Raw genomic sequence first — 17,262 nt, forward strand, 5'->3', positions numbered from 1 at the left:
CGTTTGAAGGCTCCCTTTGCCAATCTTGATGATTTTTTTCTTCCATACATTTGTCGTTCTGCTGACCCTCCTTTTCCATTTCCCTGACCATAATCTGGGTTCCTCCTCTAATCATCTTTTACCTGGACCACTTTAGCTGCTATCTCTGACTCCTGCCAACCTCCCAGTCCATCGTGCCAGTTGATGCTGGGTTAATGTTGCTATTACTTCAGGCTCTGCTTGATCCCTTCCCTTGGCTTCCAGTCATCTTCCAGGGTTACCAAGAGAGCTTCACAACATCACTACCTGGGTAGGATTTTTTAAAAGGCTCATCTGAACAATATTTTGCCCTCCTACCAATATGCTCAATGAGTATAAGAAACTCTACACCTGCTTTACAAATAAAACCAACTTGCAGTTATTTCCAATGAGATAAAGCATTTCTTAAGAAGACATAGAATGAACTTAAATGGGAATCTGGATGAGGAAGCTTCACCAATTTGTAGCACCAGTGTGTTGTCCAGTTTACCTGATGGTGCTGAACGCATGTAAATATTAAGTTGATTTTTTTTTTACTTTTTTTTTTATAATTTAGGGCAGAGGTCAGCAAGCTTTTTCTGTAAAGCACTAGATTAGTAAATATTTTAGGCTTTGTGAATCATGCTGTCTCTGTTACAACTACTTAATTCTACCTCTGTATTGCAAAAGCAGGGTAGACAATCCATATAAATGGGTGTGACTGTCTCCTAATAAAACTTTATTTACAAAAACAGGAAGTAGGGACTTCCCTGGTGGTGCAATGGGTAAGACTCTGCACTCCCAATGCAGGGGGCCTGGGTTCGATCCCCGGTCAGGGAACTGGATCCCACATGCATGCTGCAACTAGGAGTTCACATGCCACAGCTAAGAAGCCAGTGAGCTGCAACTAAGAAGCCCATGAGCCGCAGTTAAGAAGCCCACCTGCCACAACTAAGACCCAGTGCAACCAAAAAAAAAAAAAAAACAGGAAGTAGGCTGGATTTAGCCCCTGCTAACCCTTGATAACATTTATGATAACACCTTATTGTGTATTATATATCTTTTAGGTAAAGTTTCCTTTCCTGGGCAAACTAGTTTTTTTAAAACTTCTGTTTATCTCTCTCTCTCTCCATTATGTATATACATGTGATTTTGTGTGTGCCAAAAATAAGTATAGGCATGTACTGTATGTGGAGCAGTGTACAGTGAAGCAGAGGCAGAGCGGCTCCGTGAGCTCCTCTCTCTCCACTTTGCCATAGAGTACCCCTGACTGGCCGCTGAGGGCGAGCCACACATACGCCGTCATGCCCGGCAAACCCGTGAGGTCACTATCATATGACAAAGGCTTTGCTGCAGTTCATCTTCCTCCCTGTGTACTTTCCGTTTGCCTTCCTGGAATTCTGCTTCATCACAGAAGCTGGAAGTTCTGATGTTCCATTGAAATCACAATGGAAAGTCTTGACTTGACTGGCTCTTCGTACTGCAGCCAGGAGTCAGTGCTGTGCCTCTGAGGTGGGAGAGCCAACTTCAGGACATGCTCCACAAGAGAACTCCCAGTTCCAAATGGTGAAAATCTCCCAGAGATCTCCATCTCAACACCAGCACCCAGCTTCACTCAACGACCAGCAAGCTACAGTGCTGGACACCCTATGCCAAGCAACTAGCAAGACAGGAACACAACCCCACCCATTAGCAGAGAGGCTGCCTAAAATAATAATAAGTCCACAGACACCGCAAAACACACCACCAGACATGGACCTGCCCACCAGAAAGACAAGATCCAGCCTCATCCACCAGAACACAGGCACTAGTCCCCTCCACCAGGAAGCCTACACAACCCACTGAACCAACCTTAGCCACTGGGGACAGACACCAAAAACAACGGGAATTACGAACCTGCAGCCTATAAAAAGGAGACCCCAAACACAGTACGATAAGCAAAATGAGAAGACAGAAAAACACACAGAAGAAGAAGGAGCAAGATAAAAACCCACCAGACCTAACAAATGAAGAGGAAATAGGCAGGCTACCTGAAAAAGAATTCAGAATAATGGTAGTAAAGATGATCCAAAATCTTGGAAATAGAATAGACAAAATGCAAGAAACATTTAACAAGGACCTAGAAGAACTACAGATGAAACAAGCAACGATAAACAACACAATAAATGAAATTAAAAATAATCTAGAGGGGATCAATAGCAGAATAACTGCAGCAGAAGAATGGATAAGTGACCTGGAAGATAAAATAGTGGAAATAACTACTGCAGAGCAGAATAAAGAAAAAAGAATGAAAAGAACTGAGGACAGTCTCAGAGACCTCTGGGACAACATTAAACGCACCAACATTCGAATTATAGTGGTTCCAGAAGTAGAAGAGAAAAAGAAAGGGACTGAGAAAATATTTGAAGAGATTATAGTTGAAAACTTCCCTAATATGGGAAAGGAAATAGTTAATCAAGTCATGGAAGCACAGAGAGTCCCATACAGGATAAATCCAAAGAGAAACACGCCAAGACACATATGAATCAAACCGTCAAAAATTAAATACAAAGAAAACATATTAAAAGCAGCAAGGGAAAAACAACAAATAACACACAAGGGAATCCCCATAAGGTTAACAGTTGATCTTTCAGCAGAAACTCTGCAAGCCAGAAGGGAGTGGCAGGACATATTTAAAGTGATGAAGGAGAAAAAGCTGCAACCAAGATTACTCTACCCAACAAGGATCTCATTTAGATTTGATGGAGAAATTAAAACCTTTACAGACAAGCAAAAACTGACAGAGTTCAGCACCACCAAACCGGCTTTACAACAAATGCTAAAGGAACTTCTCTAGGCAAGACACACAAGAGAAGGAAAGACCTACAATAACGAACCCAAAACAATTAAGAAAATGGAAATAGGAACATACATATCGATAATTACCTTAAATGTAAATGGACTAAATGCTCGCACCAAAAGACACAGGTTGGCTGAATGGATACAAAAACAGGACCCATATATATGCTATCTACAAGAGACCCACTTCAGACCTAGAGACACATACAGACTGAAAGTAAGGGGATGGAAAAAGATATTCCATGCAAATGGAAACCAAAAGAAAGCTGGAGTAGCAATTCTCATATCAGACAAAATAGACTTTAAAATAAAGACTATTAGAAGAGACAAAGAAGGACACTACATAATGATCAAGGGATCGATCCAAGAAGAAGATATAACAATTGTAAATATTTATGCACCCAGCATAGGAGCACCTCAATACATAAGGCAAATACTAACAGCCATAAAAGGGGAAATCGACAGTAACACACTCATAGTAGGGGACTTTAACACCCCACTTTCACCCATGGACAGATCATCCAAAATGAAAATAAATAAGGAAACACAAGCTTTAAGTGATACATTAAACAAGATGGACTTAATTGATATTTATAGGACACTCGATTCAAAAACAACAGAATACACATTTTTCTCAAGGGCTCATGGAACATTCTCCAGGATAGATCATATCTTGGGTCACAAATCAAGCCTTGGTAAATTTAATAAAATTGAAATTGTATCAAGTATCTTTTCCGACCACAATGCCATGAGACTAGATATCAATTACAGGAAAAGATCTGTAAAAAATACAAACACATGGAGGCTAAACAATACACTACTTAATAACGAAGTGATCACTGAAGAAATCAAAGAGGAAATTAAAAAATACCTAGAAAGAAATGACAATGGAGACACGACGACCCAAAACCCATGGGATGCAGCAAAAGCAGTTCTAAGAGGGAAGTTTATAGCAATACAATCCTACCTTAAGAAACAGGAAACATCTCGAATAAACAACCCAACCTTGCACCTCAAGCAATTAGAGAAAGAAGAACAAAAAAACCCCAAAGTTAGCAGAAGGAAAGAAATCATAAACATCAGATCAGAAATAAATGAAAAAGAAATGAAGGAAACGATAGCAAAGATCAATAAAACTAAAAGCTGGTTCTTTGAGAAGATAAACAAAATTGATAAACCATTAGCCAGACTCATCAAGAAAAAAAGGGAGAAGACTCAAATCAATAGAATTAGAAATGAAAAAGGAGAAGTAACAACTGACACTGCAGAAATACAAAAGATCATGAGAGATTACTACAAGCAAATCTATGCCAATAAAATGGAGAACCTGGAAGAAATGGACAAATTCTTAGAAATGCACAATCTGCCAAGACTGAATCAGGAAGAAATAGAAAATATGAACAGACCAATCACAAGCACTGAAATTGAAACTGTGATTAAAAATCTTCTAACAAACAAAAGCCCAGGACCAGATGGCTTCACAGGTGAATTCTATCAAACATTTAGAGAAGAACTAACATCTCTCCTTCTCAAACTCTTCCAAAATATAGCAGAGGGAGGAACACTTCCAAACTCATTCTACGAGGCCACCATCACCCTGATACCAAAACCAGAGAAGGATGTCACAAAGAAAGAAAACTACAGGCCAATATCACTGATGAACATAGATGCAAAAATCCTCAACAAAATACTAGCAAACAGAATCCAACAGCACATTAAAAGGTTCATACACCATGATCAAGTGGGGTTTATTCCAGGAATGCAAGGATTCTTCAATATACACAAATCAATCAACGTGATACACCATATTAACAAATTAAAGAAGAAAAACCATATGATCATCTCAATAGATGCAGAGAAAGCTTTCAACAAAATTCAACACCCATTTATGATAAAAACCCTGCAGAAAGTAGGCATAGAGGGAACTTTCTTCAACATAATAAAGGCCATATATGACAAACCCACAGCCAACATCGTCCTCAATTGTGAAAAACTGAAAGCATTTTCACTAAGTCAGGAACAAGAAAAGGTTGCCCACATTCACCACTGTTGTTCAACATAGTTTTGGAAGTTTTAGCCACAGCAATCAGAGAAGAAAAGGAAATAAAAGGAATCCAAATTGGAAAAGAAGAAGTAAAGCTGTCACTGTTTGCAGATGACATGATACTACACATAGAGAATCCTAAAGATGCTACCAGAAAACTACTAGAGCTAATCAATGAATTTGGTAAAGTAGCAGGATACAAAATTAATGCACAGAAATCTCTGGCATCCCTACACACTAATGATGAAAAATCTGAAAGTGAAATCAAGAAAACATTCCCATTTACCATTGCAACAAAAAGAATAAAACATCTAGGAATAAACCTACCTAAGGAGACAAAAGACCTGTATGCAGGAAATTATAAGACACTGATGAGAGAAATTAAAAATGATACAAATAGACGGAGAGATATACCATGTTCTTGGATGGGAAGAATCAACATTGTGAAAATGACTCTACTACCCAAAGCAATCTACAGATTCAATGCAATCCCTATCAAACTACCACTGGCATTTTTCACAGAACTAGAACAAAACATTTCACAATTTGTATGGAAATACAAAAGACCCCGAATAGCCAAAGCAATCTTGAGAAAGAAAAACGGAGCTGGAGGATCAGGCTCCCTGACTTCAGACTATACTACAAAGCTACAGTAATCAAGACAGTATGGTACTGGCACAAAAACAGAAAGATAGATCAATGGAACAGGATAGAAAGCCCAGAGATAAACCCATGCACATATGGTCACCTTATCTTTGATAAAGGAGGCAGGGATGTACAGTGGAGAAAGGACAGCCTTTTCAATATGTGGTGCTGGGAAAGCTGGACAGGTACATGTAAAAGTATGAGATTAGATCACTCCCTGACACCATACACAAAAATAAGCTCAAAATGGATTAAAGAGCTAAATGTAAGGCCAGACACTATCAATCTCTAAGAGGAAAACATGGGCAGAACACTGTATGACATAAATCACAGCAGGATCCTTTTTGACCCACCTCCTAGAGAAATGGAAATAAAAATGAAAATAAACAAATGGGGCCTAATGAAACTTCAAAGCTTTTGCACAGCAAAGGAAACCATAAACAAGACCAAAAGACAACCTCAGAATGGGAGAAAATATTTGCAAATTAAGCAACTGGCAAATGATTAATCTCCAACATTTATAAACAGCTCATGCAGCTCAATAACAAGAAAACAAACAACCCAATCCAAAAATGGGCAGAAGACCTAAATAGACATTTCTCCAAGAAAGATATACAGACTGCCAACAAATACATGAAAGAATGCTCAACATTATTAATCATTAGAGAAATGCAAATCAAAACTATAGTGAGATATCATCTCACACCAGTCAGAATGGCCATCATCAAAAAATCTAGAAACAGTAAGTGCTGGAGAGGGTGTGGAGAAAAGGGAACACTCTTGCACTGCTGGTGGGAATGTGAATTGCTACAGCCACTATGGAGAACAGTATGCAGGTTCCTTAAAAAATTACACATAGAACTACCATACGACCCAGCAATCCCACTACTGGGCATATACCCTGAGAAAACCATAATTCAAAAAGAGTCATGTACTAAAATATTCATTGCATCTCTATTTACAATAGCCTGGAGATGGAAACAACCTAAGTGTCCCTCATCGGATGAATGGATAAAGAAGATGTGGCGCATATATACAATGGACTATTACTCAGCCATAAAAAGAAACGAAATTGAGCTATTTCTAATGAGGTGGATGGACCTAGAGTCTGTCATACAGAGTGAAATAAGTCAGAAAGAGAAAGACAATTACCGTATGCTAACACATATATATGGAATTTAAGAAAAAAAATATGTCATGAAGAACCTAGGGGTAAGACAGGAATAAAGACACAGACCTACTAGAGAATGGACTTGAGGATATGGGCAGGGGGAAGAGTAAGCTGTGACAAAGCGAGAGAGTGGCATGGACATATATACACTACCAAACATAAAATAGATAGCTAGTGGGAAGCAGCCACATAGCACAGGGAGATCAGCTCGGTGCTTTGTGACCACCTAGAGCGGTGGGATAGGGAGGGTGGGAGGGAGGGAGATGCAAGAGGGATGAGATATGGGAACATATGTATATGTTTAACTGATTCACTTTGTTATAAAGCAGAAACTAGCACACGATTGTAAAGCAATTATGCTCCAATAAAAATGTAAAAAAAAATAAAAATAAAAAACTATATCTGTATATTTTGATCTTGCTACAGAGCTTCATATAATTTTTATATCATTATTATAGATAAAGGAATCATATTATTTTCATATATATATGTATATATATATTTCCATGCTCATGATTTTAATCTGGTAAACAAAAATCTGAATAATGTCACTGAAACTAGATTATATCTCAATAAACTGAAAATAACTAATTTATACCCCTTATATCAATTGTCATTTGTATTTTACTGTTTTAGGAGTGCATGCATATCAACAACAGAAGAAATATGCATTTTCTTTTTTCCCACAACACTAAGTAATGAATCTGTTGATCTTTCTTCATACTCCTCAAAGCATGATATTCTGGGCTTTCTTTTAAATGAAAGGAAAATAGAATAAATATTTAAATGCTTTAAATAAATACATATCTTGAGAATTAAATACATGACTTTGAAATTTCTAGACAAAAGCCTTATCCTAGTTTTGATGATTTTATTTTCTATATCAGTTGAATGACTTTGGATGAATATTATTATTTAGTAAGCTGGTATAGCTATATATCCCACACAGGTTAAAGTCTATGGAATTTGGTTTGTAAACCACCTTCTTATTGGTTTTCCAGAGTGTGCCAATTCATTTTATAAATAATACTTGCTAAAACTCATCTCTAACCTGAAAAGCATCCAAGAATCATGCCATATAAAAGATTGTTCTTTGGACTTCCCTGGTGGTGCAGTGGTTAAGAATCTGCCTGCCAATGCAGGATTTGATCCCTGGTCCAGGAAGATCCCACACACTGCGGAGCAACTAAGCCCGTGCACCACAACTACTGAGCCTATGCTCTAGAGCCCATCAGCCACAACTACTGAGCCCATGTGCTGCAACTACTGAAGCCAACACTCCTAGAGCCCATGCTCAGCAACAAGAGGAGCCACCGCAATGAGAAATGAGAAGCCGCAACAAAGAGTAGCCCCTGCTTGCCACAGCTAGAGAAAGCCGTGTGCAGCATTGAAGACCCAACGCAGCCAAAAAAAATTAATTAAAAAAATAATAAATAAAAATAAAAGATTGTTCTCTGTTAAAGCAGAATAAATCCTTAGATTTTCAACACTACTGTTTTATATATGAAAATGGCAGTGAAAAATCCAAGAGCTAGTTCCATGCCAGGTCGGCAATACTGGACATGCCCTTGGGAGTTGGAACCAGGACAGAATTGCTCCTAGTAGTATTTAGTGGTAGAAAATAATCCTCTGTCTTGGAAGTAGCTACTTTGATTGAGTGAGGTTTTTTGTTTGTTTGTTTTGTTTGTTTGTTTGTTTCTATCAGTGGAATATTTACCTTAAACCCTTAAGGGTTTAAGGGCCTAATTAAATCCACAAGTCAGATTCTGATGTATCCACACCTCGGCTCTTTTCTATTTTTTTAATTTAATTTTTATTTTATTAAATTAGTACTTTTATAATTCTGAAAAATCAAATAGTACTCTCAAGAAAACAATACCCCCTCCTATCAATACTTGACCTCTAGAGGTAAACATATTTAATTATTTTAAGATATTTTGGGTTTTATTTACTTCCATATTTCTTAATAAAACATGTATGTTACTATTTCTTGATTTTTCAGTCTTAACTATCATCTACCTGGCTTCTTACTCACATATTCACACACATATGTTTCTTCTCCCTCTATGGCACCAATCTAATTATGATCATTTTAAAATACTTTGATAATAAGTTTTTTCATTATAAAAATTATATATATATTATTCATAGCTGACACATAATGTATTTAAAATATAATAACAATTTTTAACTTTTTATTACTGAAAATAATTGACTTTTTAAATTTTGCTTTCTTAATGCCTGTTACTAATTCATCTCTCCATCATAACCCAAATTTCTGAATATGATTTAACAACACTTCAAGTATTTTTAATCAATTTTATTTGTTTTCTTCCTGAAGATATTCCCCCTGGTTGTCATCAAAAAATCAGTCATTGTCCTACCAAATGTGAACAATATTCTGATTTCTACCTCTGTAGATTAGTTTGGCTCTGAGATCTCACCATTTAGTATTCAGGTTTGCATTGAACTTACTGTTTTCAGTAGATTCCTGCATCTGAAATGGTATCTGGTTGGGCTTCTCCAGAGAGTGTCTCCAGTGTTTGACCAGTGTGCAGAGGTCAGACTCCCAGATGTATTATCTGAATCAGGGTGTCTAGGGGTGCAGATGCTTCTTAAACAAATTTCCAACCAAGTCTTCTGCCTTCCTCATTTTTTTGTTGTTTCCTTGAATCTCTTAGGAGCATGTGTTGCGTTCCCAACTGTGGGCTTAGATTTCAGAATTAACTACTCTGCTTAGTCTCATGCCTTTTATCTATTCACCTTTCAGTTTGTGAAATTACCTTTCTTTCACATTCTCTTTTTTCTTGAGAGTTAATAGATTAAAATCTCCTTTAAGACGGAGAAGGAACTAAGGTAAAGAATGTGTTCATTGGACCATTTTTAACTGTGTCAGGGACAATTGATTTCTCTATTATTGTTGTCTATTTATTGTTATTTCTTGTTATTTTGTATTACTTTTGTAAGGCTGGAGGTACTTCAGAAGGAATCATGGATTTACCATGACTAAGCTGATATTATATTCTTACTCTAATTTTTTAATTGAGGTATAACTGACATAAAATATATAGTTTCAGGTGTACAATGTAATGCTTCAATATACTGTATATATTGCAAATTGATCACCAATATAAGTCTAATTAACATTCAACACCATACATAGTTGCAAATTTTCTTTTTCTTGTGATGAGAACTTTAAGATTTACAGTTGACCCTTGAATAGCATGGGTTTGAGCTGTGCATGTCCACTTATATGCAGTTTTTTTTCAGTAGTAAATATCACAGTACTACATGATCTGCAGTTGGTTGAATCTGTGGATGTGGAACCGGTGATACTGAGAACCAACTAGAAATTACATTTGGATTTTCTACTTCATGGAGGGTCCTTGTCCCTAATCCCTGGTTGTTCAAGGGTCAACTCTACTCTCTTAGCAACTTTCAGATATCCAATTCAGTATTGTTAATTATAGTCACCACGCTGTACAGTACATCCCCAGGACTTATTTATTTTATAACTAGAAATTTGTACCTTTTGACCCCCTTTACCCATTTTTGCCCACTCCTCACCCTGCCCCTGGCAACCACCAATCTGTTCTCTGCTCAGGGTTTTGGGTTTTTGTTTTGGCTGTTGTTTGTTTTTTTTAGATGCCACATATATGTGAGATCATACAGAATTTGTCTTTCTTTGTCTGACTTATTTCACTTAGCATAATGCCCTCAAGGTCCATCCATGTTGTCACAAATGGTAAGATTTCATTCTTCTTTATGACTGAATAATATTCCATTGTGTATATACCACATTTTCTTCATTCATCTATTGATGGGCATTTAGGTTGCTTCCATGTCTTGGCTATTGTAAATAATGCTGCAATGAACATGGGGTGCAGTATCTTTTTGAATTAGAGCTTTTGTTTTCTTCAGATAAATACCCAGGAGTGGAATTGTTGGACCATATGGTAGTTCTACTTTTAATTTTTTGAGGAACCTCCATTCTGGTAAGGAAGAAAGCATATTTCAGGAAAAATGAGACTTCAGCATCTCAAATTTAGGAAGCGATTTTGCCAGATATAGGGAAATAAAGCTGTATTACTCTGGACCAGTGTTAGTTTCATTAGCTATTGGACTTAGTTCTGCCATGGACTTACATGATATTTTTTTTACTCCTTTGCATTATTGCACACATGCAACTTACTTCTGGATGGTTCCTATTTAAGTAATAGCAATGAAAGAAAAAATTGGGAACTGGAAATAATAAATTACTAGTAAAATCTTTTCTTCTAACAGAGAGAAGGAGAAAAAGATCATCGGGTACGTTTGGCAGTTGGAAATGGCATACGGAGTGACGTATGGAGAGAATTTTTAGACAGATTTGGAAATATTAAGATGTGTGAGCTTTATGGAGCTACTGAAGGAAACATTTGTTTCATGAATCACACTGGGAAAATTGGATCAGTTGGGAGAGCGAATTTCCTTCACAAAGTAAGTAAAATATTTTCTTTACAAAAGAAATATATTGAGATCTGCTAACCTCTCCTCTAGACTTTGTGCTTGTAAATTATGCTAAATATTATCACCTTTTTTAAATTTGAGAACATCTATAAATAGCATAGTGGCCTCTAGATGAACTGTGGTGCCATAGACTGTGAAAACCTCAATTATCTCCCATCTTTTCCCCCTGTCATATGGGAATAATGATAGTTAGTTCTTTTGTTCAGTTTTCAAATTTAATGATATAATGTATAAACAAGCATAGGTCCCAATATATATTAATTTGACTCCATTTTCTGTGTTTTCAATCCACTATTTCTACTTTCCATTCATTTTTATATCACTCAAAAATTATATGTAGGCTTCTAATACATGGTTTCCTTAAAAACTATGTCAAGATATCACTAAAATTTTTAAAGTAGCCCAAAAATTACCTTCTTAGTAAAAGACAGCTAATTTCTCAATAGCAACCATGGAAGACAAAATATAGTGGACAGATATCTTCAACTTGTTTGGAGGAAATAATTATCAAAATAGAATTCATATTCAACAATAATATTTTTAAATAATAAAAATGAAAATTTTTAAAAAGTATCAAAATTTATATAACCTCAAGGGGAAATAAACAAATCCAGAATCATAGTAGAATATTTTATTTTAGCTCTTTACTATTTGATAGAACATGCAAAAAGTTTTTTCAATGACATAGTGTATTAGAATAATACAATAACTAAACTATTTGAACTAATGAACATATATAGGACACTGCATTTAAAAACTGCAGAATATCCATTATTTTTAAGCGTTTATCATACATTCACAAAGGTTACAGGACTACATAGGGAATTCCAGCAAATTTCATAGGCTTGAGTATATATGGATTATGTTCTCTGACCACAGTTTAATTAAGATAGAAATGTTTAAAATAACAGCTAGATCATCTCCTATATATTTGGAAATGAAACATCTCTAAATTTCTGAGTCAAAGAAAAAAATCATAATAGAAAAATAGAAATAGAAAATAATTTAAGCTGAATCATAATGAAAATGTTACACTTCAAAGCTCAGATAAGAATAGCTGAAAATTAGTGAGCTAAATATCCATTTCTGTAAGTTAATTTTAAAAAACAACTAAAATAAACTCAAAGAGTATAAAAGGAAGGAAGTAATAAAAGCATAATTTAAAAAAGTAAAAAGAAACATTTAGTGAGGATTATCAAAAGAGATAAAAGTATAATTTTTAAAGAGTAAAGAAATAGATTCAAAGCTGGTATAAATTGCCCTAATGTTTGAAACTTAAAGAAGGTACAAACTATTTTTATAATGTGTTTTATGGGACTGTGAGGGTCTTGTTGACATTTCAGAAATACATGTGTGTTGCGAACAAAAATAATTGGGGGAAAGTAAGTGCTGATATTACCGAGTATTATTACATTCTTTACAGTTAATTTTCTCAATGGATTGCACTGGTTCCGTTAAAAATTTGGTATTCATAATTAAAGCTTTTTGGTGAAGCTGAGTCATTCCTAAGTAATCATGTAATAGGAATACAATGAAGATTTATATTTTGTATTACTGGCTTGACCTCATTATAATTTTCTAATATCTTAAAGTCCCTGTCAGACTGTTATAATGTCCATAATGCAGGAAGTTATGATTGTCTCCAATTTATTTGGGCAACTTCTGATTTTTTTTTCTGTTTTTTTTTTTTTTCAGTTTGAAAATGAAAAAAAAGTACCCAATGTCATATGAATTCTAGTCTTTTATCATTTCATTTGCATGTTGTTTCATCACATAGCAGGTAATCAGAAAAAAATTGGACCAATAACTGTTTCATAACTATGTGAGGAGATTTAAGTGCGTCTCTCAAAAATTTAAACTTATTGGAGGCTTACACTTACCATCTGAGAGAGGAATCAGCCTCTAAATGGAGATAGGATGTTAAAACTGAAAGAAAAAGATGAAGCAGCAACAGAGTTCCTCTGACCCAAATGTCCTTCTTCTGTGCTATGCTTACTATTTAAATGCATGAAACTGAAGGGAGGTGTGTCCCATATACGCCCCCAAAGCAAAAAATATAAAAAATTTAGTGACAGTGCATTTGAGAGACAAATCCAAGTAAAAATTGGGGACTGCCGTCTCCTTTTCTATGCCCAGTACTAATAATTGGGAAGGAACAAACATGAAATCCATAGAGGAAATAAAACTTGAAAGAAAGGGAGAAAATGAATCTAAATAAAAAACAGCTAAAAATATATGGATGAATATCAAAATAATAAGTCCCCCCAAATGGCCAGAAAATGTTTAGAAAAACAATTTCCCATAGGTTCAAAAAATTGTAATAATATTCTCTTTAAATATAAGAGCTCAAAGGAAAATGCAAGGAAATCATAGATCAACAAATGGAGTTGGAAAGTAGACATGCTCAACCCAAAGGAAAAAGAATAAAAGGGAAAAATGAAAATATTACAGAGTTGAACACCACACTGAAGGACTTAAAAATAAACAGGACTGAAAACATTGTTAGCAAGATGGATGGGATTAAGGAGTCACACAGACGTAAAGAATAAGCAAATAATAATATAAAATAAATTAAAAAGGTAAAATTTGAAAGCATAGACAATGATCTGACATGTGCTTCATTCATGTTCTGGTAGAAGAAAACAAATCAAAGTGAAAAAAACTATTTGAAACCTAATAGAAGAAAACTTCCTGAAAATAAAGATTTGAATCTTTAGCAAAAGAGCACATTATGTTCCAGGGGGAAAAAATATGGTACAGAATGATCATCAGGAAATATGTATATTCTGGTGAAATTACTGAATGTAAATTGAAGAACCATAAGAAGATGCTAAGGCAGAAAAAGCAAAAGATGTACAAAGTATACGGTGAAGATGGGAAATGTCTCAGGCATCTTTCAAAACAAAAACATTACACTCAGTGCCCCCCCAAAAAGAACGTAATGTTTTCACCTAAGAATATTAGTTCTAACAAACTTGTCCTACAAGTCCAAAGGCAACAAAGTAGTGTTCTCAAACTTTTAAGAAATCAGAGAATATAATTCCCATGTACTTACAGGAATATACTACTTCTTTATATTCACTGAATGAAAAATTCTAGTGAACCTGAAGATAAAGCAGTTTAGAAATTGAAGGAACCACCTTCAGTTGAAAGGTTTGCTTGAATCCACTTAAATATAGAGGATTGAAAAGCTCTGAATTATGTTTATAGATCGAATGGAAGTATAAATCCTGACAATATAAAAATACTTATAACTAAAAAAAATGAGAATTGTGTGGGAGGAGAGGAGAAGGTATAAGTATTGATTATCTCATCTTTTATGGTGGTAAATCCATAGATACAAAGTAAAGATAAAGTATGAGACTTAATAAAAAGGCTCCTTTTGCTCACATTTGTATAAACTTTTTTTATTGTCTTAAAGTAGGCATGTTTTAGAGACTAAGAAATTTAGCCAACTGTGAAGTTAGAAAACAGTTCACGTGGGACCGCCTTCACATCTAACATCAGTTGCAGCTTGGGAGTCCCTAAGACCACCTTTAAGTTTGATAATTCACTGGAAGGAACACAAAACTCACCAAAAGCCGTATAATAGTTACAGTTTATTACACCTAAAGAATATAGATTAACATCAGTCAAGGGAAGGAACAGTAGGGTAGAATCCAGGAGGGTACCAAATGCAAGGCTTCCAGTTGTCCTCTCCTGTGAAGTCAGGAGGATATTACTCTCCTGGAATTGATGTGTGACAATACATGGAGTATTGCCAACTCAGGAAGCTCACCCAGGCTTGATGTCCAGAGTCTTTTGCAGGGGCTCAATCTTTTAAATCTAGTTGGCTGCCTCTGTGGTCAACCTCCACCTCCAGTCCCTCAGGAGGTCAAGCTGGGTGACCCAAAGCCCCAACCCTACATAACATTATTGGCATGGCTCAGAGACCCACTCTCAATCATAGAGTTACTATCTGGTTGCCCAAGGTCCTTAGGCAAATAAAAAGTCCTGTCCCTCATGACATTGTGAGAGATTATCTCCCAGAAGCTGAGAGCAAAGGCCAGGTCTCTAATTAAATTTGTGGTTAAAGTTAAATTCTTTGACCCCATAGGGACTGGTATCTCTTATGCTAAACACACATTTTAGTTTAACTTTGGTTCCATTTTCTTTTGTTAAATTCAAGAAAATTTACATTGATTGCATTTACTAGAATGGTGTGGTTTCATTTTTCATAAATTATTTTACTAATCAGTTTCATACCTTTCCCTCTTGATTTAAATGCATTTGTAATGATGTTCATCAAATGACTTTCTTTATATATATTTATAAGTTTCCAGTATGCCTGACACAAGTGAGCACAGTGAACAAAACGCACATAAATTCCTGCCCATGTGCAGGTCATGTTCTATTGAGGAAGACAGAAAACAGACAAGATCAATAAATAAAATACAGTCTATAGCACATACTCATTAGTGCAAAAGAGGAAAATTAAACAGGGAAGGGAGATTGTGTGTACGTGCATGTGTACTGGGAGGCGTTTTTTAAAATTTTAGATAGAATGGCCAGGGATCACTTTATATTGAGAATATATTACACCATGTTAAGAATGGTTTACTTTTGGTTAAAATTTGGGGAAATTTAACTTTTTCTTCTTATTTTTCTGTTTTACTTGATTTTTAAAAAATGATTATTTTTTAAATACAAGTCTGCAAACCATTCAGAAAACTATGCTGTTGCATAACAGTGCATCCTAGAAATGAGTATTCATAATGTCCCAACTTTATATAATATTACATGTTACTATAGGTATATAAATGTATATTTATGATAGAGAGAGAGATGATAAGTTTATGAGTGTGTGTGTGTGTGTGTGTTTGTATCTTTTAAGGGTCTTCTGTTTAAGGAAACAGAGAAACCACCCTTTATCTATGGTGTGGGATAAATGAGCCTGTACTGTATAGGTCAAAGCAATGTAGTATAACGCTGAGGCAAAAAATCCTGAATTGGAATCACTGTACCTACAGCTCTAGTTCCAGCTCTGCCACTACTTGACTTTTTGACTTTGACAAGTCACTTTCTTCTGGATTCAAAGTCTACTCATTTATTTATAGAGGGAATAATTTTTGTGTGTTCCCTTTCTAACTTCTAAATTTACAAATCTCAATATGCAAAAGCGTACAGGTATGTGTGGGAACTCCAAGGGCCAGTGTGCACAGTCACATAGATATATGCTGTACAGTTCTGGAGACCCATTTGTCTAGACTATTACAAATGAGACCCCCTGCAGCTGTATTCTGGCCATGTATACCTCTTCCTATACCTATACCTGTACATGTATGTATAGTATACATTTAGGAGATATGTATGAAGTGTGGCATCTGTTTCTTTATTTGTGTTATTATAACATAACCATTTTTGTAACCTCATGGGTCCTCTTGAAGGCAGGAAAAAAAATAGAAATCCGTCTAGCTGAAACTTAATGCTCTGATCCAGGCTACTTCTAGAAGGTGCAGTGATATATTTAAATTTCATTTGTATTATAAAATTACTCAATTTCTGACCATCAAGTCCCCTGTATCTGATAACAGGCACACTGAACAGTGATTTGGTGTGGAATTAATCTTACCCATGTGTGTGGTTGCCAAATTAATCTGAAAGAAATAATGTTAAAGATGATATTACCAGTTGCTGGGCAAAGTTTTCAAAATATAAAGCATGTTAAAACACGAGAGAGTAATAAACAGGACTCTGTTCTACTTTGGCTGAAATGATAAATGCAGTTCTGGAACCTCTGGAATCTTTCTTTTGACCAGTCATTAGGCAAGTAGCCAATATCCTATTAGCCCAATTACAGACAAAGACCAACAAGATGCAAGCTTGCATTTTAATAAGAACCTTTATGTCAAGAGTAACAATTTTTTTGTTTTGCTGTCTCTTTCATTGGCCCTCATCTTAAAATAGGATAATATTAATTTCTACCTTATAGGGGTTTTGATGATTAAATTAAAAGCTCTTAGCACAGTGACTGAGACACAGTAAGTACTCAATCAATATTAGTTGCTCTCAGACTTCC

At 35.5% G+C, this 17,262-nt stretch overlaps 1 protein-coding gene across 7 annotated transcripts in view; it reads left to right on the forward strand.

The window, feature by feature from the left end:
* Window positions 1–17,262, forward strand: part of SLC27A6 (solute carrier family 27 member 6) — a 79,155-nt gene that overhangs the window by 35,105 nt on the left and 26,788 nt on the right. For all 7 annotated transcript variants that reach the window (XM_089909268.1, XM_089909264.1, XM_089909265.1 and 4 more), the window contains exon 5: window positions 10,980–11,174. In XM_089909268.1, coding sequence (XP_089765394.1) covers window positions 10,980–11,174 — 195 coding nt within the window. The remainder of the gene's footprint in view (window positions 1–10,979; window positions 11,175–17,262) is intronic.

This window comes from Delphinapterus leucas, chromosome 3, assembly GCF_059928025.1.
Source record: "Delphinapterus leucas isolate spDelLeu-1000000601 "Yukka" chromosome 3, BTC_Dleu_Yukka2, whole genome shotgun sequence".
Lineage (NCBI taxonomy): Eukaryota > Metazoa > Chordata > Mammalia > Artiodactyla > Monodontidae > Delphinapterus > Delphinapterus leucas.